At 40.8% G+C, this 13,803-nt stretch overlaps 1 protein-coding gene across 2 annotated transcripts; it reads left to right on the plus strand.

The window, feature by feature from the left end:
* The first annotated feature begins 458 nt into the window (after positions 1 to 458).
* Positions 459 to 13,387, plus strand: LOC148501015 (uncharacterized). Of its 2 annotated transcripts, XM_088451027.1 has the most exons (3): positions 459 to 513; positions 2,099 to 2,248; positions 7,934 to 13,387. In XM_088451027.1, exon 3 carries the CDS (start codon positions 8,816 to 8,818, stop codon positions 11,009 to 11,011), a length of 2,196 nt encoding a protein of 731 aa, XP_088307153.1. In that variant the 5' UTR covers positions 459 to 513; positions 2,099 to 2,248; positions 7,934 to 8,815; the 3' UTR covers positions 11,012 to 13,387. The 2 variants fall into 2 exon arrangements, with proteins under 2 accessions (XP_088307153.1, XP_088307154.1); XM_088451028.1 differs by lacking the exons at positions 459 to 513; positions 2,099 to 2,248 and adding an exon at positions 2,321 to 2,373.
* The last annotated feature ends 416 nt before the right edge of the window (positions 13,388 to 13,803 follow it).

Below are 13,803 nucleotides of genomic sequence, written 5' to 3' on the forward strand. Positions count from 1 at the left end.
GTTGTCCGTGTGTGTCATTTTTCCCGCAGAATACATACGGTTTCAACAATGGTTTACTTTATCAAAAAAACATGTTGTAACCAATTATCCTATTGTTTTCCTGTGTTTAGGATATTCCTATTTTCAGGTTTAAATTTCTTTATTTAAATTAGCTTACGCATGTCACTGCATGAAGCCTATCATAACTCACATTATATTTTGGAGCCTGTGAAAGAGCTCCAATATTAACTTATCTCAGTGCCATCATGCAAGGGCCAGAAGACTTAGATTTTAAATAGCTCAAAGCTTAAACAAAGGAACAGACATGGTTGTAATAGGAGCTAAAACAGGATATACCACCTAGCAGAGTCTCTTGTTACAGACAATGTGGATGTGTGGGGGTTTTAGCTGGTGCAATGCATGATGGGAGGAGGTATATAAATGGTAGCAGCCAAAAACAACAGTCTCTCTCTCTGCCATTCCCATCCAAGACACAGACACACACCTGGCTCACTGGACCTCTGACTGTACAAGGTACTCTGTCCTCTATAATAACTTGTCTTCTATAATAACTCTATTGCCTAAATTTTCCTTTCCTGCCTATGTACAATGAATCTTAAATGCTCTCTCTCTCTCTTTGTCTCAGCTACAGCTCACAGGCTATCAGGCCTTGCCATGAGGTTTCACTCCACATACATAGCAACACAAAGACACAAGGATGACCTCATGGCTACCATGCCATGAGGCTCTAACACATAGCACACTCTCTCTCTATACTCACACACATGTATTTTCACATAATCACATCCATACACACATAATTGTTTTCTCTGATAGATTGCCCTCCACAATTTATCTATAGACTAGTAGTCTCGCCGGATGTGCAGGGGCAACAATTTACCCTTAATTATAGTATCACCCCTACACACACACACGCATGTACACTTCTCACATACTTCCAGCCATGTGCTTTCTTATAACACATTCTTATACACACGTACACAGAGGATAGCAAAATATATATAACACATGCATACAGTTTCCTACATACACACATACATATAAACATATATACATATATTTGCATGAACAAGGTTATATACTAGTGAAAGATTAAATCGAATCTGCATTGAAGTTTATTTAGCAACTGCATAGGGTTAATTCATTACTGGGATTAAAGTTAGAAAATCACTTCTGAGGTTATGTACTGTACTGCATGCTATATTATCATTTGTATTATTCATTTGTAAATCATCTATTATCTTGCAATTCTCATTTATGGAGTAAAATACTTTTTATATCATATATATGGTGTATAGATAACTGAGTATGATTTCAAGGTTTAATTAATATGCAATGATACATTATGGGTAAGATATGCAGGGGACTTGATAGATTTGTCAAGGGATATTTGGGTGGTATTGGCCTGGTAATAGCTTGCATGTTTAGCTCACATGGAGCTTTGGTTGTTATGCATAACATAACAATGGCAACTCTCTGTCTGGGTGTTTTATGGTAAAGGACGGAAAAAGTAAAAAGACTGTATGGAAGATTAATAAAGTAATCTAGGAGGTCACAGATGTAGCAATATCAGACAGAGAAAATAGATTAAAGAGGAGAATATTGTGTCATATTCCTATAATTAATTATAATCGTCACTATTCATGAAGAGAAGATTTACTGTAACTATGAGACCCTCAGAGAGGAGTGGAGGTTGCGCAGACACCAGAAAAACCCACTCTAACATATGGCGCCCGAACAAGCCTGTTTAGAATTGTGATCTCCAAAGGCCACGGAGAATCACAATTAGAAACAGAGAATTTTTTTATATTTGCTATAATGGTTACACAAAAATATCTTTAATATCTTAGTGAAATATTCTTAAGGGAAAACGTAATAGTATTCTGCCTATGGTTAATGCTGTAACATTTCTTTCTCTAGCTGGACTAGGGAACTGAGAGTTAGTTAGCACTAGGTTTGACTGATTACAAACTTGAGATATTTTATAAGGAATGTTATAACACATTTTCAAATTTTTTTTCTCTTCTCTCCTTAACTGAATATCTACTTGTGACCAACCCATGTAGAACACTTTATTCTGGTTATTTTTTTTTTTCAGGGCAGCCTCCTACTGACCCTGTAAAGAAAAACATTTCTAACCTGTATTTCCTACAGAAGCACGTCTTCGAAAGTTGTCTAGCGGGTACGGCGTAAACGACGCTGTAAGAATTTTGAGCAGACAGCGCGCACTGGGAATCTCTAGTAAGGCGTAAGTTTGCAACTTTCGCTGGATGATCTCAGGTCTGTAAGATAAATTCTCCAATCTGAACCAGGATTGAGGACTTCATTTCCATTTATACAGACAGAAATAGTAATACACCGGTCATAACTCAGGTAGATATGGATTTCTTACCATTAAGAAACTAGCAAAAGACAGCATGTTTAATCCAGTTTTACCAACTAGCTACACATCAGCTGAGAATCTGTGGTCACAATTGTTAGATCAGGTTTATAGTCAGGATAAACTTTGTAATGATAGATGGAATGTTAATAACAAATCTAAAAGATTAAAAATGTTAGCTAAACTAGTAGAAGTTTATGAAGACAGAATTTGGACACCAGAGCATGCAGAAATGTTAGCTAGAAGCATGTTGACTAAAAAAGAAAAAATGCTAGATCAGAAAGACAATTGTAAAGAATGCACAGAAAGAGAAATTGAAATTGCGCAGTTATGCACTGAACTTAATACTGCAGATGAGAAAATGGCTACTACTGAGGCCCATATGGCACAGATGTAACAAGATCTGGATAGTAGAGCCCAAATGATGATGAATATGCAGGGTTTAATAACTGATCTTTCTAATGCAATCAAAAATTTGTCTACAAATAATCCACGGATTGATCTCACCGGATCAATACCCACAAAACAGGTTTGTGTATATAACAGGGAAAGTAGTGGTGCAACAAGGAACCAATCAAATTCATCTGATATGGCACCTCATGCAACACTACTTGATATCAGGGATGATCAGCAGGGTTTAAGTACCCCTATGATTTATCCTGCATTACCAGTGGTACGTACACTGGAATTCCCATTAACAACGGGGGAAAATACTATTGGTTCAGGGGTACAAGAGAATAGAAGTGGATGGGAAGTATTAGATGCCACTTCTAGCTCTGTACAAGCCCACAATAGGAAAAAGGATTTGTTTTCTTTTAATCAACCTCCTCAAGGAAATGATATAAAGAGAACAAAAATCCTGTTAGATCTCAAAAGAGAATTTCCACAATATGATGGTAATTTAGATCCCTTCACTTCATGCGATATTTTTGAGGGACATTGCACACAACTTAGTGTAGCCCCAGAAGATCGCATGGATTTGTTCAAATTGTGGTTACCCATTCATCTCAGTCAAAGGTATAACATCACTGGGGACTCTGCCCCCAAAAATGGCTGTTACCATGATAGAGAGGAAAGACTTTCTGCACTTATGATTTTAACAACAGGTCATAAGGAAGTAACTCCCAACATCCTTGCTAACTTTAAACCCACCATACAGCATGAGCCATTAGCTCTATGTGGTAGGTTTGAAGCCATGTATAGGACTATAACCAATGACCATAGATCCCATACTCCACCAGGCATGATTCGCGCATTTGTGGAAAAATTCACATACACAAATGTCAATCTGCGCACAATGGCGGAAAGGGAAACCACAATTGCAGGTGCAGCCAGAATAATTGAGGACTTCAGAAAAGAACTATTGAGTTCTAAGAAATCTGTCCAAGTTAGGGAACATGATATGCATGGAGGCATAAGGAAAGAACGCCACCATGCATATCGTGAACATGGTCAAACAGTATTTCAGTCTTTGGCTCCACCAGCGGAGACTAAGGAACTGATTTGCTACAGGTGTAGACAGAAGGGACACATAAGAAGAGATTGTCCTAAACAATTCCCTGTCCAATCAGGTAATACTAATGGCTTCAAAAAGCGATATAGTAATTCCGTACGGACAAAACATTTGCCCATCCCACACTTACAGAAAAGTGTGGCAATTTTAAATGTGCAAGCAGAAAAGAATTCTGCTCCACAGGTAAAGACCCCACAACAAAAAGAAGTAGCAGTCTGTACAACAGACATTCCTACAGGAATTCTGATGCAGATGGATTGAAGGTCAGGGATCCCAAAGGATCTGTCACCAATATGTAACCTCATATTGGATCCTTCAGGGAGACCCCATATCATGGCAAAAATAAAAAACATTTGGTTAAAAATCATGCTCGACACTGGAGCTGAAATTTCAATTACCAATGTGGATCATGATATAGACCCAGATAGCCCTCAGTGTATCGTGATCGGATTTGATCACGAACAAGGGGGGGTGAGAGCTCATATAATTAATGAGGTCCATGTAGAAATCAGCAGTGATTTCTCATTAAACATCCCAATGTGGTATTACACAGGATCCGATAACATCATTGGAACTGATGTAATGACACAAAATGGCTGGATTCTGGATCTGGCAAATGGTATGGTATGGAGGGGTCCCAGAAAATCAAAGGTTTGTGTCATACAACGGCATTTTCTGAGCTCACCCATACACATAAATGTCAAAAACAACATGCTTGTCCATAAATGGCCAGAGGTTTCTCACAACAAAGACCTTGAACCTATTGTGTACAAGTATCCAGAATTATGAGCACAAGATAAAAATGATTGTGGAAGAATGGTTGATGTCCAGGTAGACATTCAAGGGCCAGATCCACCGCCACAGCGGCAATATCGCTTCCCCCCTGAAGCTATGGAATCTGTTGTAGAATCTGTAGCAGATTTAGAAGATAGGGGAGTGGTCATAAAGGGAAATTCAAAGTGCAATAATCCTTTATGGCCTGTAAAGAAGAAGGATACGAACACGTGGAGACTCACAATTGATCTCCGGGTTCTGAACAAATACACCCCCATATCAGCACAGGTAGTTGCAGAAACACCAGACATAATGGCGAGGATAAATGGCAAAAGCCAAGTGTTCTCAAGCATTGATGTGGCTAATGGTTTTTTCTCCATAGCTTTGACTGAAAGTTGCAGGTACAAATTTGCGTTCACTGTACGTGATACGCAATACATGTTCTGTGTACTACCCCAAGGGTTACATAGTAGTCCGACTTATTTTCATCAGGCATTAGCAACAGTACTGAGTGTTTTCTCATGCCCAGAATGCCTGTTACAGTATGTCGATGACCTACTCCTTCATACAGAGACCATGGAGGAACACTTAACCCTCTTACAGGAATTGTTAGGCCTCCTGTCACGTGCAGGACTGAAGCTGAGTCCTCACAAGGCAAACCTGGCTAGGTCAGAGGTAACATTCCTAGGTGTTAAGATTGCCCACGGAACAAAGGGTATCATGGCTGCCCGCGTGGAAGCAATGATAAAACTACCCAAGCCAGGCACTCTGCAGGACTTACATAAGTTCCTGGGTGTTGCAAACTTCATGAGGGAATTCATAGAGGACTTTGCTACCAAAGCAAAGCCCCTCTATGAATTACTCAGAGGTGAAAAACCATCATTGCAGGGATGGGCGGAAACACAGGAGCAAGCTTTCACCACACTTAAAAGAAGTTTGTCCTCCGCCCCAGTATTAGCTACCCCACATCCAGATGGCGATTTGGCCATCCAAGCACATGCTGGTTCAGAGTCTATATCAGCGGTCCTCCTTCAAGAGGTGGGAACAATGATAAGACCTCTTGGATATTTCTCAAGACTCCTTTCACCAGTTGAAAAAGGTTTTGATGAGTGTGCAAAGCAACTTGCAGCCATTCATTATGCTGTCAAAGTGACTGAGCATATTGTAGGGTTCAGGCAGCTCAATGTGCAAACACCACACTCTCCATTAACCCTCCTACTTTGGGACACACTACCTGGAGTCTCTCAACAGAGGTTTGGGAGGTGGATAATGGACCTCAGTGGAAGGAATATCAAAATCTGTCATAAGGCTAAGTATGTCCTTTCCCAGTTGTTAAACACAACGGGAACTGAACATGATTGTGGTCAGGTAACACATTCCTTTACCACACCATTCTTTAGACAGGTAGTGCACCCTGATGACAGACTCATCTTTGTTGATGGGTCACGTTTTCATCTTGATGGGTCATATGTGACAGGATATGCGGTCTTGGATGAGACCACAGGAACTCAGAGTCTGGTTAGACTCCCAGGTCACCTGTCAGCCCAACGTGCTGAATTGGAGGCAGTGAAGGAAGCACTCTTCATCCACCCCCCAGGGAGACGCACTATATATAGTGACAGCTCATATGTAGTGCGGTCTCTCACATTACATCTTGAGACTTGGCAAAAACGTGTATTCGTGGACAGCCAGAATAAACCTCTGGCACACGTTTCAGTTTTAAAGGAACTTTGGGAATGGGGTAAGACCCATCCCGATGATGCAGCAATCATCAAAGTGTCTGCACACCAAAAAGGGAGTGATCCCCTAATCATGGGTAACAATGCAGCGGATGTAGCGGCAAAAATGGCAGCAGTATCTGGGATCTTTCAGGATCCAGATGCTGAAACTTTGCCCTCAATCCAGGTGGCAGCACGTAGGAAAGTCCTTGAAGAAGGACTGGTGTCATTTGAAGAGGAACAGGCAAAATATGCTGTTCTTATGAATCACAGAATTTCACCACAAGATCCCTGGTCTATAAGACAGGGTACACCAGGAGAAGGATTAGAACCTCCCCCTGCAGTACCCTCACATCTTCAAGTGGAACTGACAAGGCTTAATCATCAGCTCCTTGGACACCCTGGCCGGGATAAACTTTTCTCCCTTTTAAAGAGCAAATTATACTGGTCAGGAATGTTCAAAACAGTAGAAAATGTCACCCAACAGTGTTTGGTGTGTGCCCAAATCAACCCTCGGGCACCAGCACTTAAGCCAGTGTTACAGCGTGTGCCTCCTGCAGAGGGGCCCTGGTCATCCTTACAAATAGATTTCATAGGACCACTACCAGCTGGCAGCCGAAATTGTCGCTATGCCTTGGTAGTAGTAGACGTGTTCTCAAAGTGGGTAGAAGCCATTCCTACAGCGAATGACTCAGCGTCCACTACAGCACGGGTTCTATGGGAACAGATTTTGTCACGCTTGGGTATCCCTAGGATCATAGAATCTGATCGAGGGACCCATTTCACTGGCAAGGTCATGAAAGCCCTTTGTGAACTTCTGGACATAAGGCAGCGCTTCCATGTTCCTTATCATCCCCAATCAGCCGGGGTCGTGGAACGTATGAATCGGACCATCAAGGTCCGGTTAGCTAAGTCACTGTTGCAGAAGGGCTCCTCTTGGGTAACAGCCTTACCCGCAATACTCATGGATATTAGGGCTACGGAAGCATCCACCACAGGGATCACTCCGTTTGAGCTCATGACAGGTCGCAAAATGCCACTTTGTTTCCCTAATGAGCCACAATTGTCAAACCCAATGAAAGATGCTATCGCGAGAGATGTGTTCCTGCAACAGGTACAAGATAATATCAAGGGACTGTTGCCTTATGCAGCTATGCGGCTGCATAAACCCTATCTACAGGGGGAGACACCCATGCCCTCTGTAGGTGAGTTAGTAATGGTTAAAGTTTTCCGTAAAGCAGGCCCTTGGGATGCAAACTGGGAGGGACCATATCAAGTCCTTGAAACAATGTAGTTACTGGCCTTTGGACCTTCAACATGGTATCACCCAAAGAGAGACTCTCAAAGGAGACGCAAGGTTCTCTGGGTCCATATAGACCAGGCAAAGACCACCAGGACCTCTCCAGCCCAATAAGGTGCCAGGGTACTCAATCAATAGGTAGGGTAAGAGGAAACATAAAACAGGAGACTGGTCTTTTTGAAATTCCACATAGGGTTGTACCTAAACTGCCTTAAAAAGAGCTATACTCATGCCTTCTTTCTTAGCAGATCATGGAACCAGAAAGAGAAGCTGTTTCCCCAGTTCCCAAAGGACACAATTACAAATCTCATTCAGCTTTAGGAACCAAGAGGTGCAGGGTAAAATGCCCTCTAAAAAAACTAAACTTACGGATACTGGTACTACTGGTAGGTGTGGTACTGGTAGGATTCGTTACCCCTCCTAATAACAAGAGCAAAAAGGGGGAGTCAAATATAACATCGCAAGTAAATGATATGACATCTGAACCTATTAATCAGTCAGGTCTATTAACAGTAGAATGTAAGGAAGGTAAAATCCAGACGCCCTACCATAATTACACCTTTGTATCAGGCCAATGGTATTTGTATGGATTTTGGAGAGAGGGTTTTGCTGATGGTAAAGTTCAACACTATACACCAGTAGAAAATGTGTCTGCTATTCAATATGAATTACATACATTATGCTTGAAAGAATACACCCACTTTAGAGACACTGATTCAGTGCCCGTTAAATCCATCCGATGCGTTTCAAAGGACCCACATTTACATCCATATAGGAAAATAATTAGTAATGTCACTGAAGTTGTGTGTACTAGAGATGGTGTCTTGTACCCTGAAGACACCACAGGGGGAGAATATGATGGCTGGTATATTCTTAAAGCCACCTTTATAGGATCTTATGTTCAGGAAAAGTTACGTGTTAGAACATATTTCGATAGACCCATACCCATTATAGGTACTATGAAAGCATATTGTATGTTAAGAGATTCCAGACTGTTAATTACAAGGGAATCCAAATACGCCCAAGGACACATCCCCAAAGATTACTTACAAACCAGTGTCATGATGCTGAAATAAAACTGCAGCAGCACAGGCCAAGTAATATGGAACGATCATGTTGGATCAGTAGACATGGAAGGTCTGTACAGAGCAGTCATTTTGAAAATCAGAACTGATGCCAAAAGCCCTAAATACACTCAGATAGAGGGATCACCATCCATACGATCTTTTATGATATCCATAATGAGAGATAGGTGTACAACAGAAGTTACTGGGTACTATTTTATCACCTATGCTCATTGGGAACTAGACAAACAAATGGTAATGTCTGACGTGAATCCATGGAGATGGGATATAGTTTGCAATGGTATAGACACCCCCATAATTGATGTATGGATGGATGGTACCCCTATGACTGAGGAGTACAGGAATAGATATGTGTCCTTTGATTGGAAGGACCCCAGTGGTAGAGATATCAATTTTGATATCAAAATAGATGGACCTTTCAAATGGCCATTCTGTGAAGCAGTAGATGAAGGGTGTTGGACGTTTTCACAGTGGGTTTACCTCTCCAAAATAAAACCTATAAAATTTCTTTCCTTACAACCAGGGGATAGTGACCAGTGGTACCTGTTTGAAGGGAGAGGACAGATATGTGTGACTATAGTCAGAATCCCTTATGAGACAGAAAATCTACAACCAGTGAAACCACACTTAGATGCCTGTAGAATCCCTGCCCATAAATTAGCAGATGTAATTGCTCCCCAACTCTCTTCTCCATGGAAAATAATAACGGATGTTAAGTTTGTATTGTATACCTGGAGGATTTCAGTAGAGGATTTCAGAGTAGATCACTGGGACCATAGATGTGAAAGGTTTGTGAGAAACCAAATAGACATGCTAAAGGGTTGGGTAGAATCTGGACAAGAAGCAAGAAGAGATGGCTTGAAACTTAGGAAAAGTAGGAATAAAAGAGATATCATTGCCACATTCTTGGGAGGAGGGGCATTAGGATTAGGGACTCTAAATACCATGGACTTAGAAGTTCTGAGGAGTAAACTTGGGAGTCTGGCACAACATACAGAAGAAGGAATAAAGACCCAATTAGATGTAGATCACATCCTTCAAAACTTACAGCATTCTCACATAAATGCCACAACTTCTCTATCTTTAGCCCTTCGAGAAAAGTTTAGGGGTTTGGTAGTGGGTTTAATTGCAGAACAAGATGGAACACACTTAGCTCTGGCATGTACACAGGTTCAGAGTGAACTCTCAGATAATCTGAAACACATAATATCTTCCCTCCATAATGGTCACTATCCATTCAACCTTAGACAGCGGATAAAACCATTTGTCCCTTCATTTGCATTGAATCACACAAATTGGTGGCTCACTCAGTGGCATGGTTGTCAGAACCTGACATGTATTGCCTCTTCCCTAGCTCCTGTTTCAGGTAAGGAAAAGCAAGGGTACACTGCAGTGAACTTGGGCATTCTCATGTCTGGAGAGACAATTCTCCATCCACGTCTACAATCTGACATTTTAACATATGAAGGATTGAATCCATATCTATTTGATACAGATGGTTGTTGGAGACGAGAGGATGCCATATTATGTCAAGGAGATCATGAAAGGGTTCTCAGACGTCAGTGCTGGGACTCTAAAGGATCATGCTTAATGGATGCTAGTCCAAAACCATCATCTAACTTAAAATACCTGGGACAAGGATACTGGTGCTGGTATCAACTGCAAAATGACTCATATACTGTATATGCTACTAACTGCACGCAAAGAGGAACTCTCCTCCGAGGAGTGTATTGTACCCTTAATCCCATTCTAGGTATCGATGTAGCAGATGAGAGAGGAAGAACGCCAGTGACCCCAGAGAAGCGACTAGACATTCGCCCAGACACCCCTGTGAGGCTTCAAAAGATTCCACTCGGTTTTGGTACAGAACTCAAGAACTGGCTTCTCGACTTCGGGAAAGAGGATGACATCCTGAAGGAACTAAAGAAGAATGAGAACCAAGCGACTATCAAACTGGACCATGATGCCACCAAAATAACAAATATTATACATGCATTAGAAGAAGACTCTAAAGTATCTTGGTGGGAAAGTATCTTTGGATACAGTCCAAAGGCAACATCATTCTTCAACCTTCTTATACATCCCATAATAGTTCTCATCTTTTTAGTATTGATTATGTACATTGGGTTAATAATTGTCTACCGGAAGATAAAAAGACTGAATGCACAACTACAAGACACAGTAAAACTATACAAGGAAGATCTTTTAAAGACTAAAAGTCGACAAATGAGGAACTATTAAGGGTGAGGGGGGGTAGTGGACCACCAAGATACCAACATAATTTCCTGGACTATTTTTTTTATAACTTTTTTTTCTCTTCAGGGGGGTTTTTCCTGCTGTGAACAACAAGGAATACAGAGGTTTTTTTATCTCCCCATAACTTTTGAAATTTTAAAGAATTGTTTGAAATTTTGACTAGAAGGACTTTGAGATATATATATATATATATATATATATATACACACACACACACACACACACACACACACACACACACACACACACATTTTTAAGAATATGTTGATTGAAAGATTGTATCTGTTTATTGTAATGATGTTGACTCCTAAATGGTTGTTTTTGTTTAATATGTACAACTACAGAAGTGAATGGGAAGGTAGGGGGAAGTAATGTGAAGTATATTCCCAATTTGTAGTGTCGGATTTCCGACAACAGGGGGACTGTGAAAGAGCTCCAATATTAACTTATCTCAGTGCCATCATGCAAGGGCCAGAAGACTTAGATTTTAAATAGCTCAAAGCTTAAACAAAGGAACAGACATGGTTGTAATAGGAGCTAAAATAGGATATACCACCTAGCAGAGTCTCTTGTTACAGACAATGTGGATGTGTGGGGGTTTTAGCTGGTGCAATGCATGATGGGAGGAGGTATATAAATGGTAGCAGCCAAAAACAATAGTCTCTCTCTCTGCCATTCCCATCCAAGACACAGACACACACCTGGCTCACTGGACCTCTGACTGTACAAGGTACTCTGTCCTCTATAATAACTTGTCTTCTATAATAACTCTATTGCCTAAACTTTCCTTTCCTGCCTATGTACAATGAATCTTAAATGCTCTCTCTCTCTCTCTCTTTGTCTCAGCTACAGCTCACAGGCTATCAGGCCTTGCCATGAGGTTTCACTCCACATACATAGCAACACAAAGACACAAGGATGACCTCATGGCTACCATGCCATGAGGCTCTAACACATAGCACACTCTCTCTCTGTACTCACACACATGTATTTTCACATAATCACATCCATACACACATAATTGTTTTCTCTGATAGATTGCCCTCCACAATTTATCTATAGACTAGTAGTCTCGCCGGATGTGCAGTGGCAACAATTTACCCTTAATTATAGTATCACCCCTACACACACACACACACACACGCATGTACACTTCTCACATACTTCCAGCCATGTGCTTTCTTATAACACCAATACACACACGCATGTACACTTCTCACATACTTCCAGCCATGTGCTTTCTTATAACACATTCTTATACACACGTACACAGAGGATAGCAAAATATATATAACACATGCATACAGTTTCCTACATACACACATACATATAAACATATATACATATATTTGCATGAACAAGGTTATATACTAGTGAAAGATTAAATCGAATCTGCATTGAAGTTTATTTAGCAACTGCATAGGGTTAATTCATTACTGGGATTAAAGTTAGAAAATCACTTCTGAGGTTATGTACTGTACTGCATACTATATTATCATTTGTATTATTCATTTGTAAATCATCTATTATCTTGCAAGTCTCATTTATGGAGTAAAATACTTTTTATATCATATATATGGTGTATAGATAACTGAGTATGATTTCAAGGTTTAATTAATATGCAATGATACATTATGGGTAAGATATGCAGGGGACTTGATAGATTTGTCAAGGGATATTTGGGTGGTATTGGCCTGGTAATAGCTTGCATGTTTAGCTCACATGGAGCTTTGGTTGTTATGCATAACATAACAATGGCAACTCTCTGTCTGGGTGTTTTATGGTAAAGGACGGAAAAAGTAAAAAGACTGTATGGAAGATTAATAAAGTAATCTAGGAGGTCACAGATGTAGCAATATCAGACAGAGAAAATAGATTAAAGAGGAGAATATTGTGTCATATTCCTATAATTAATTATAATCGTCACTATTCATGAAGAGAAGATTTTCTGTAACTATGAGACCCTCAGAGAGGAGTGGAGGTTGCGCAGACACCAGAAAAACCCACTCTAACAGAGCCTGTAGGACACATGACTCATACAATAACCAATACAATGGTTCCTGTTAATTAACAAAGTACATTAGCCAATCAAATTTTTTCTATGGCCTTTATTAAAACTGTTTGTTCTTAAAAAAATCATTGCCATCATGAGAGCCTCCGCATTTACCACACGGGAGCTGTTGGTCCTCACCGAGGTCATGGACCGGAGGATCACCAGCCAGCCTCCCCCCATCACCAACCGGGCCAAGCGATCGGCCTATGCGGAGGTTCGCCACCACCTGCGCTCCTTCGGCTCACGCGTAATATCGCCCAATTAGAGCGCAGGTGGTCGGATCTGCGGTGCCGCACCCCCCGCTTGCTGGCATGTTTTCGGCAGCGGATCGATGCAAGTAAGTGTTTTTTTTATTGTAGGATTTGTTTTCGGCCCTATATGCGTGTGCTTGTTTCCAGTATAGCCCTGTTTGTTTGTTGCGGCCCTATCTGCGTGTGCATGTTTGTTTCCAGTATAGCCCTGTTTGTTTGTTGCGGCCCTATCTGCGTGTGCGTGTTTGTTTCCAGTATAGCCCTGTTTGTTTGTTTGTTGCGGCCCTATCTGCGTGTGCATGTTTATTTCCAGTATAGCCTTGTTTTTTATTTTTTGACATGTCTGTCTGTGCATGTTTGTTTCCAGTATAGCTCTGATTTTTATTTTTTGACATGTCTGTGTGTGCATGTTTGTTTCCAGTATAGCCCTGTTTTTTATTTTTTGACATGTCTGTGTGTGCGTTTGTTTCCAG

This window comes from Taudactylus pleione, unplaced genomic scaffold, assembly GCF_031769625.1.
Source record: "Taudactylus pleione unplaced genomic scaffold, aTauple2 ptg000536l, whole genome shotgun sequence".
Classification (NCBI taxonomy): Eukaryota; Metazoa; Chordata; class Amphibia; order Anura; family Myobatrachidae; genus Taudactylus; species Taudactylus pleione.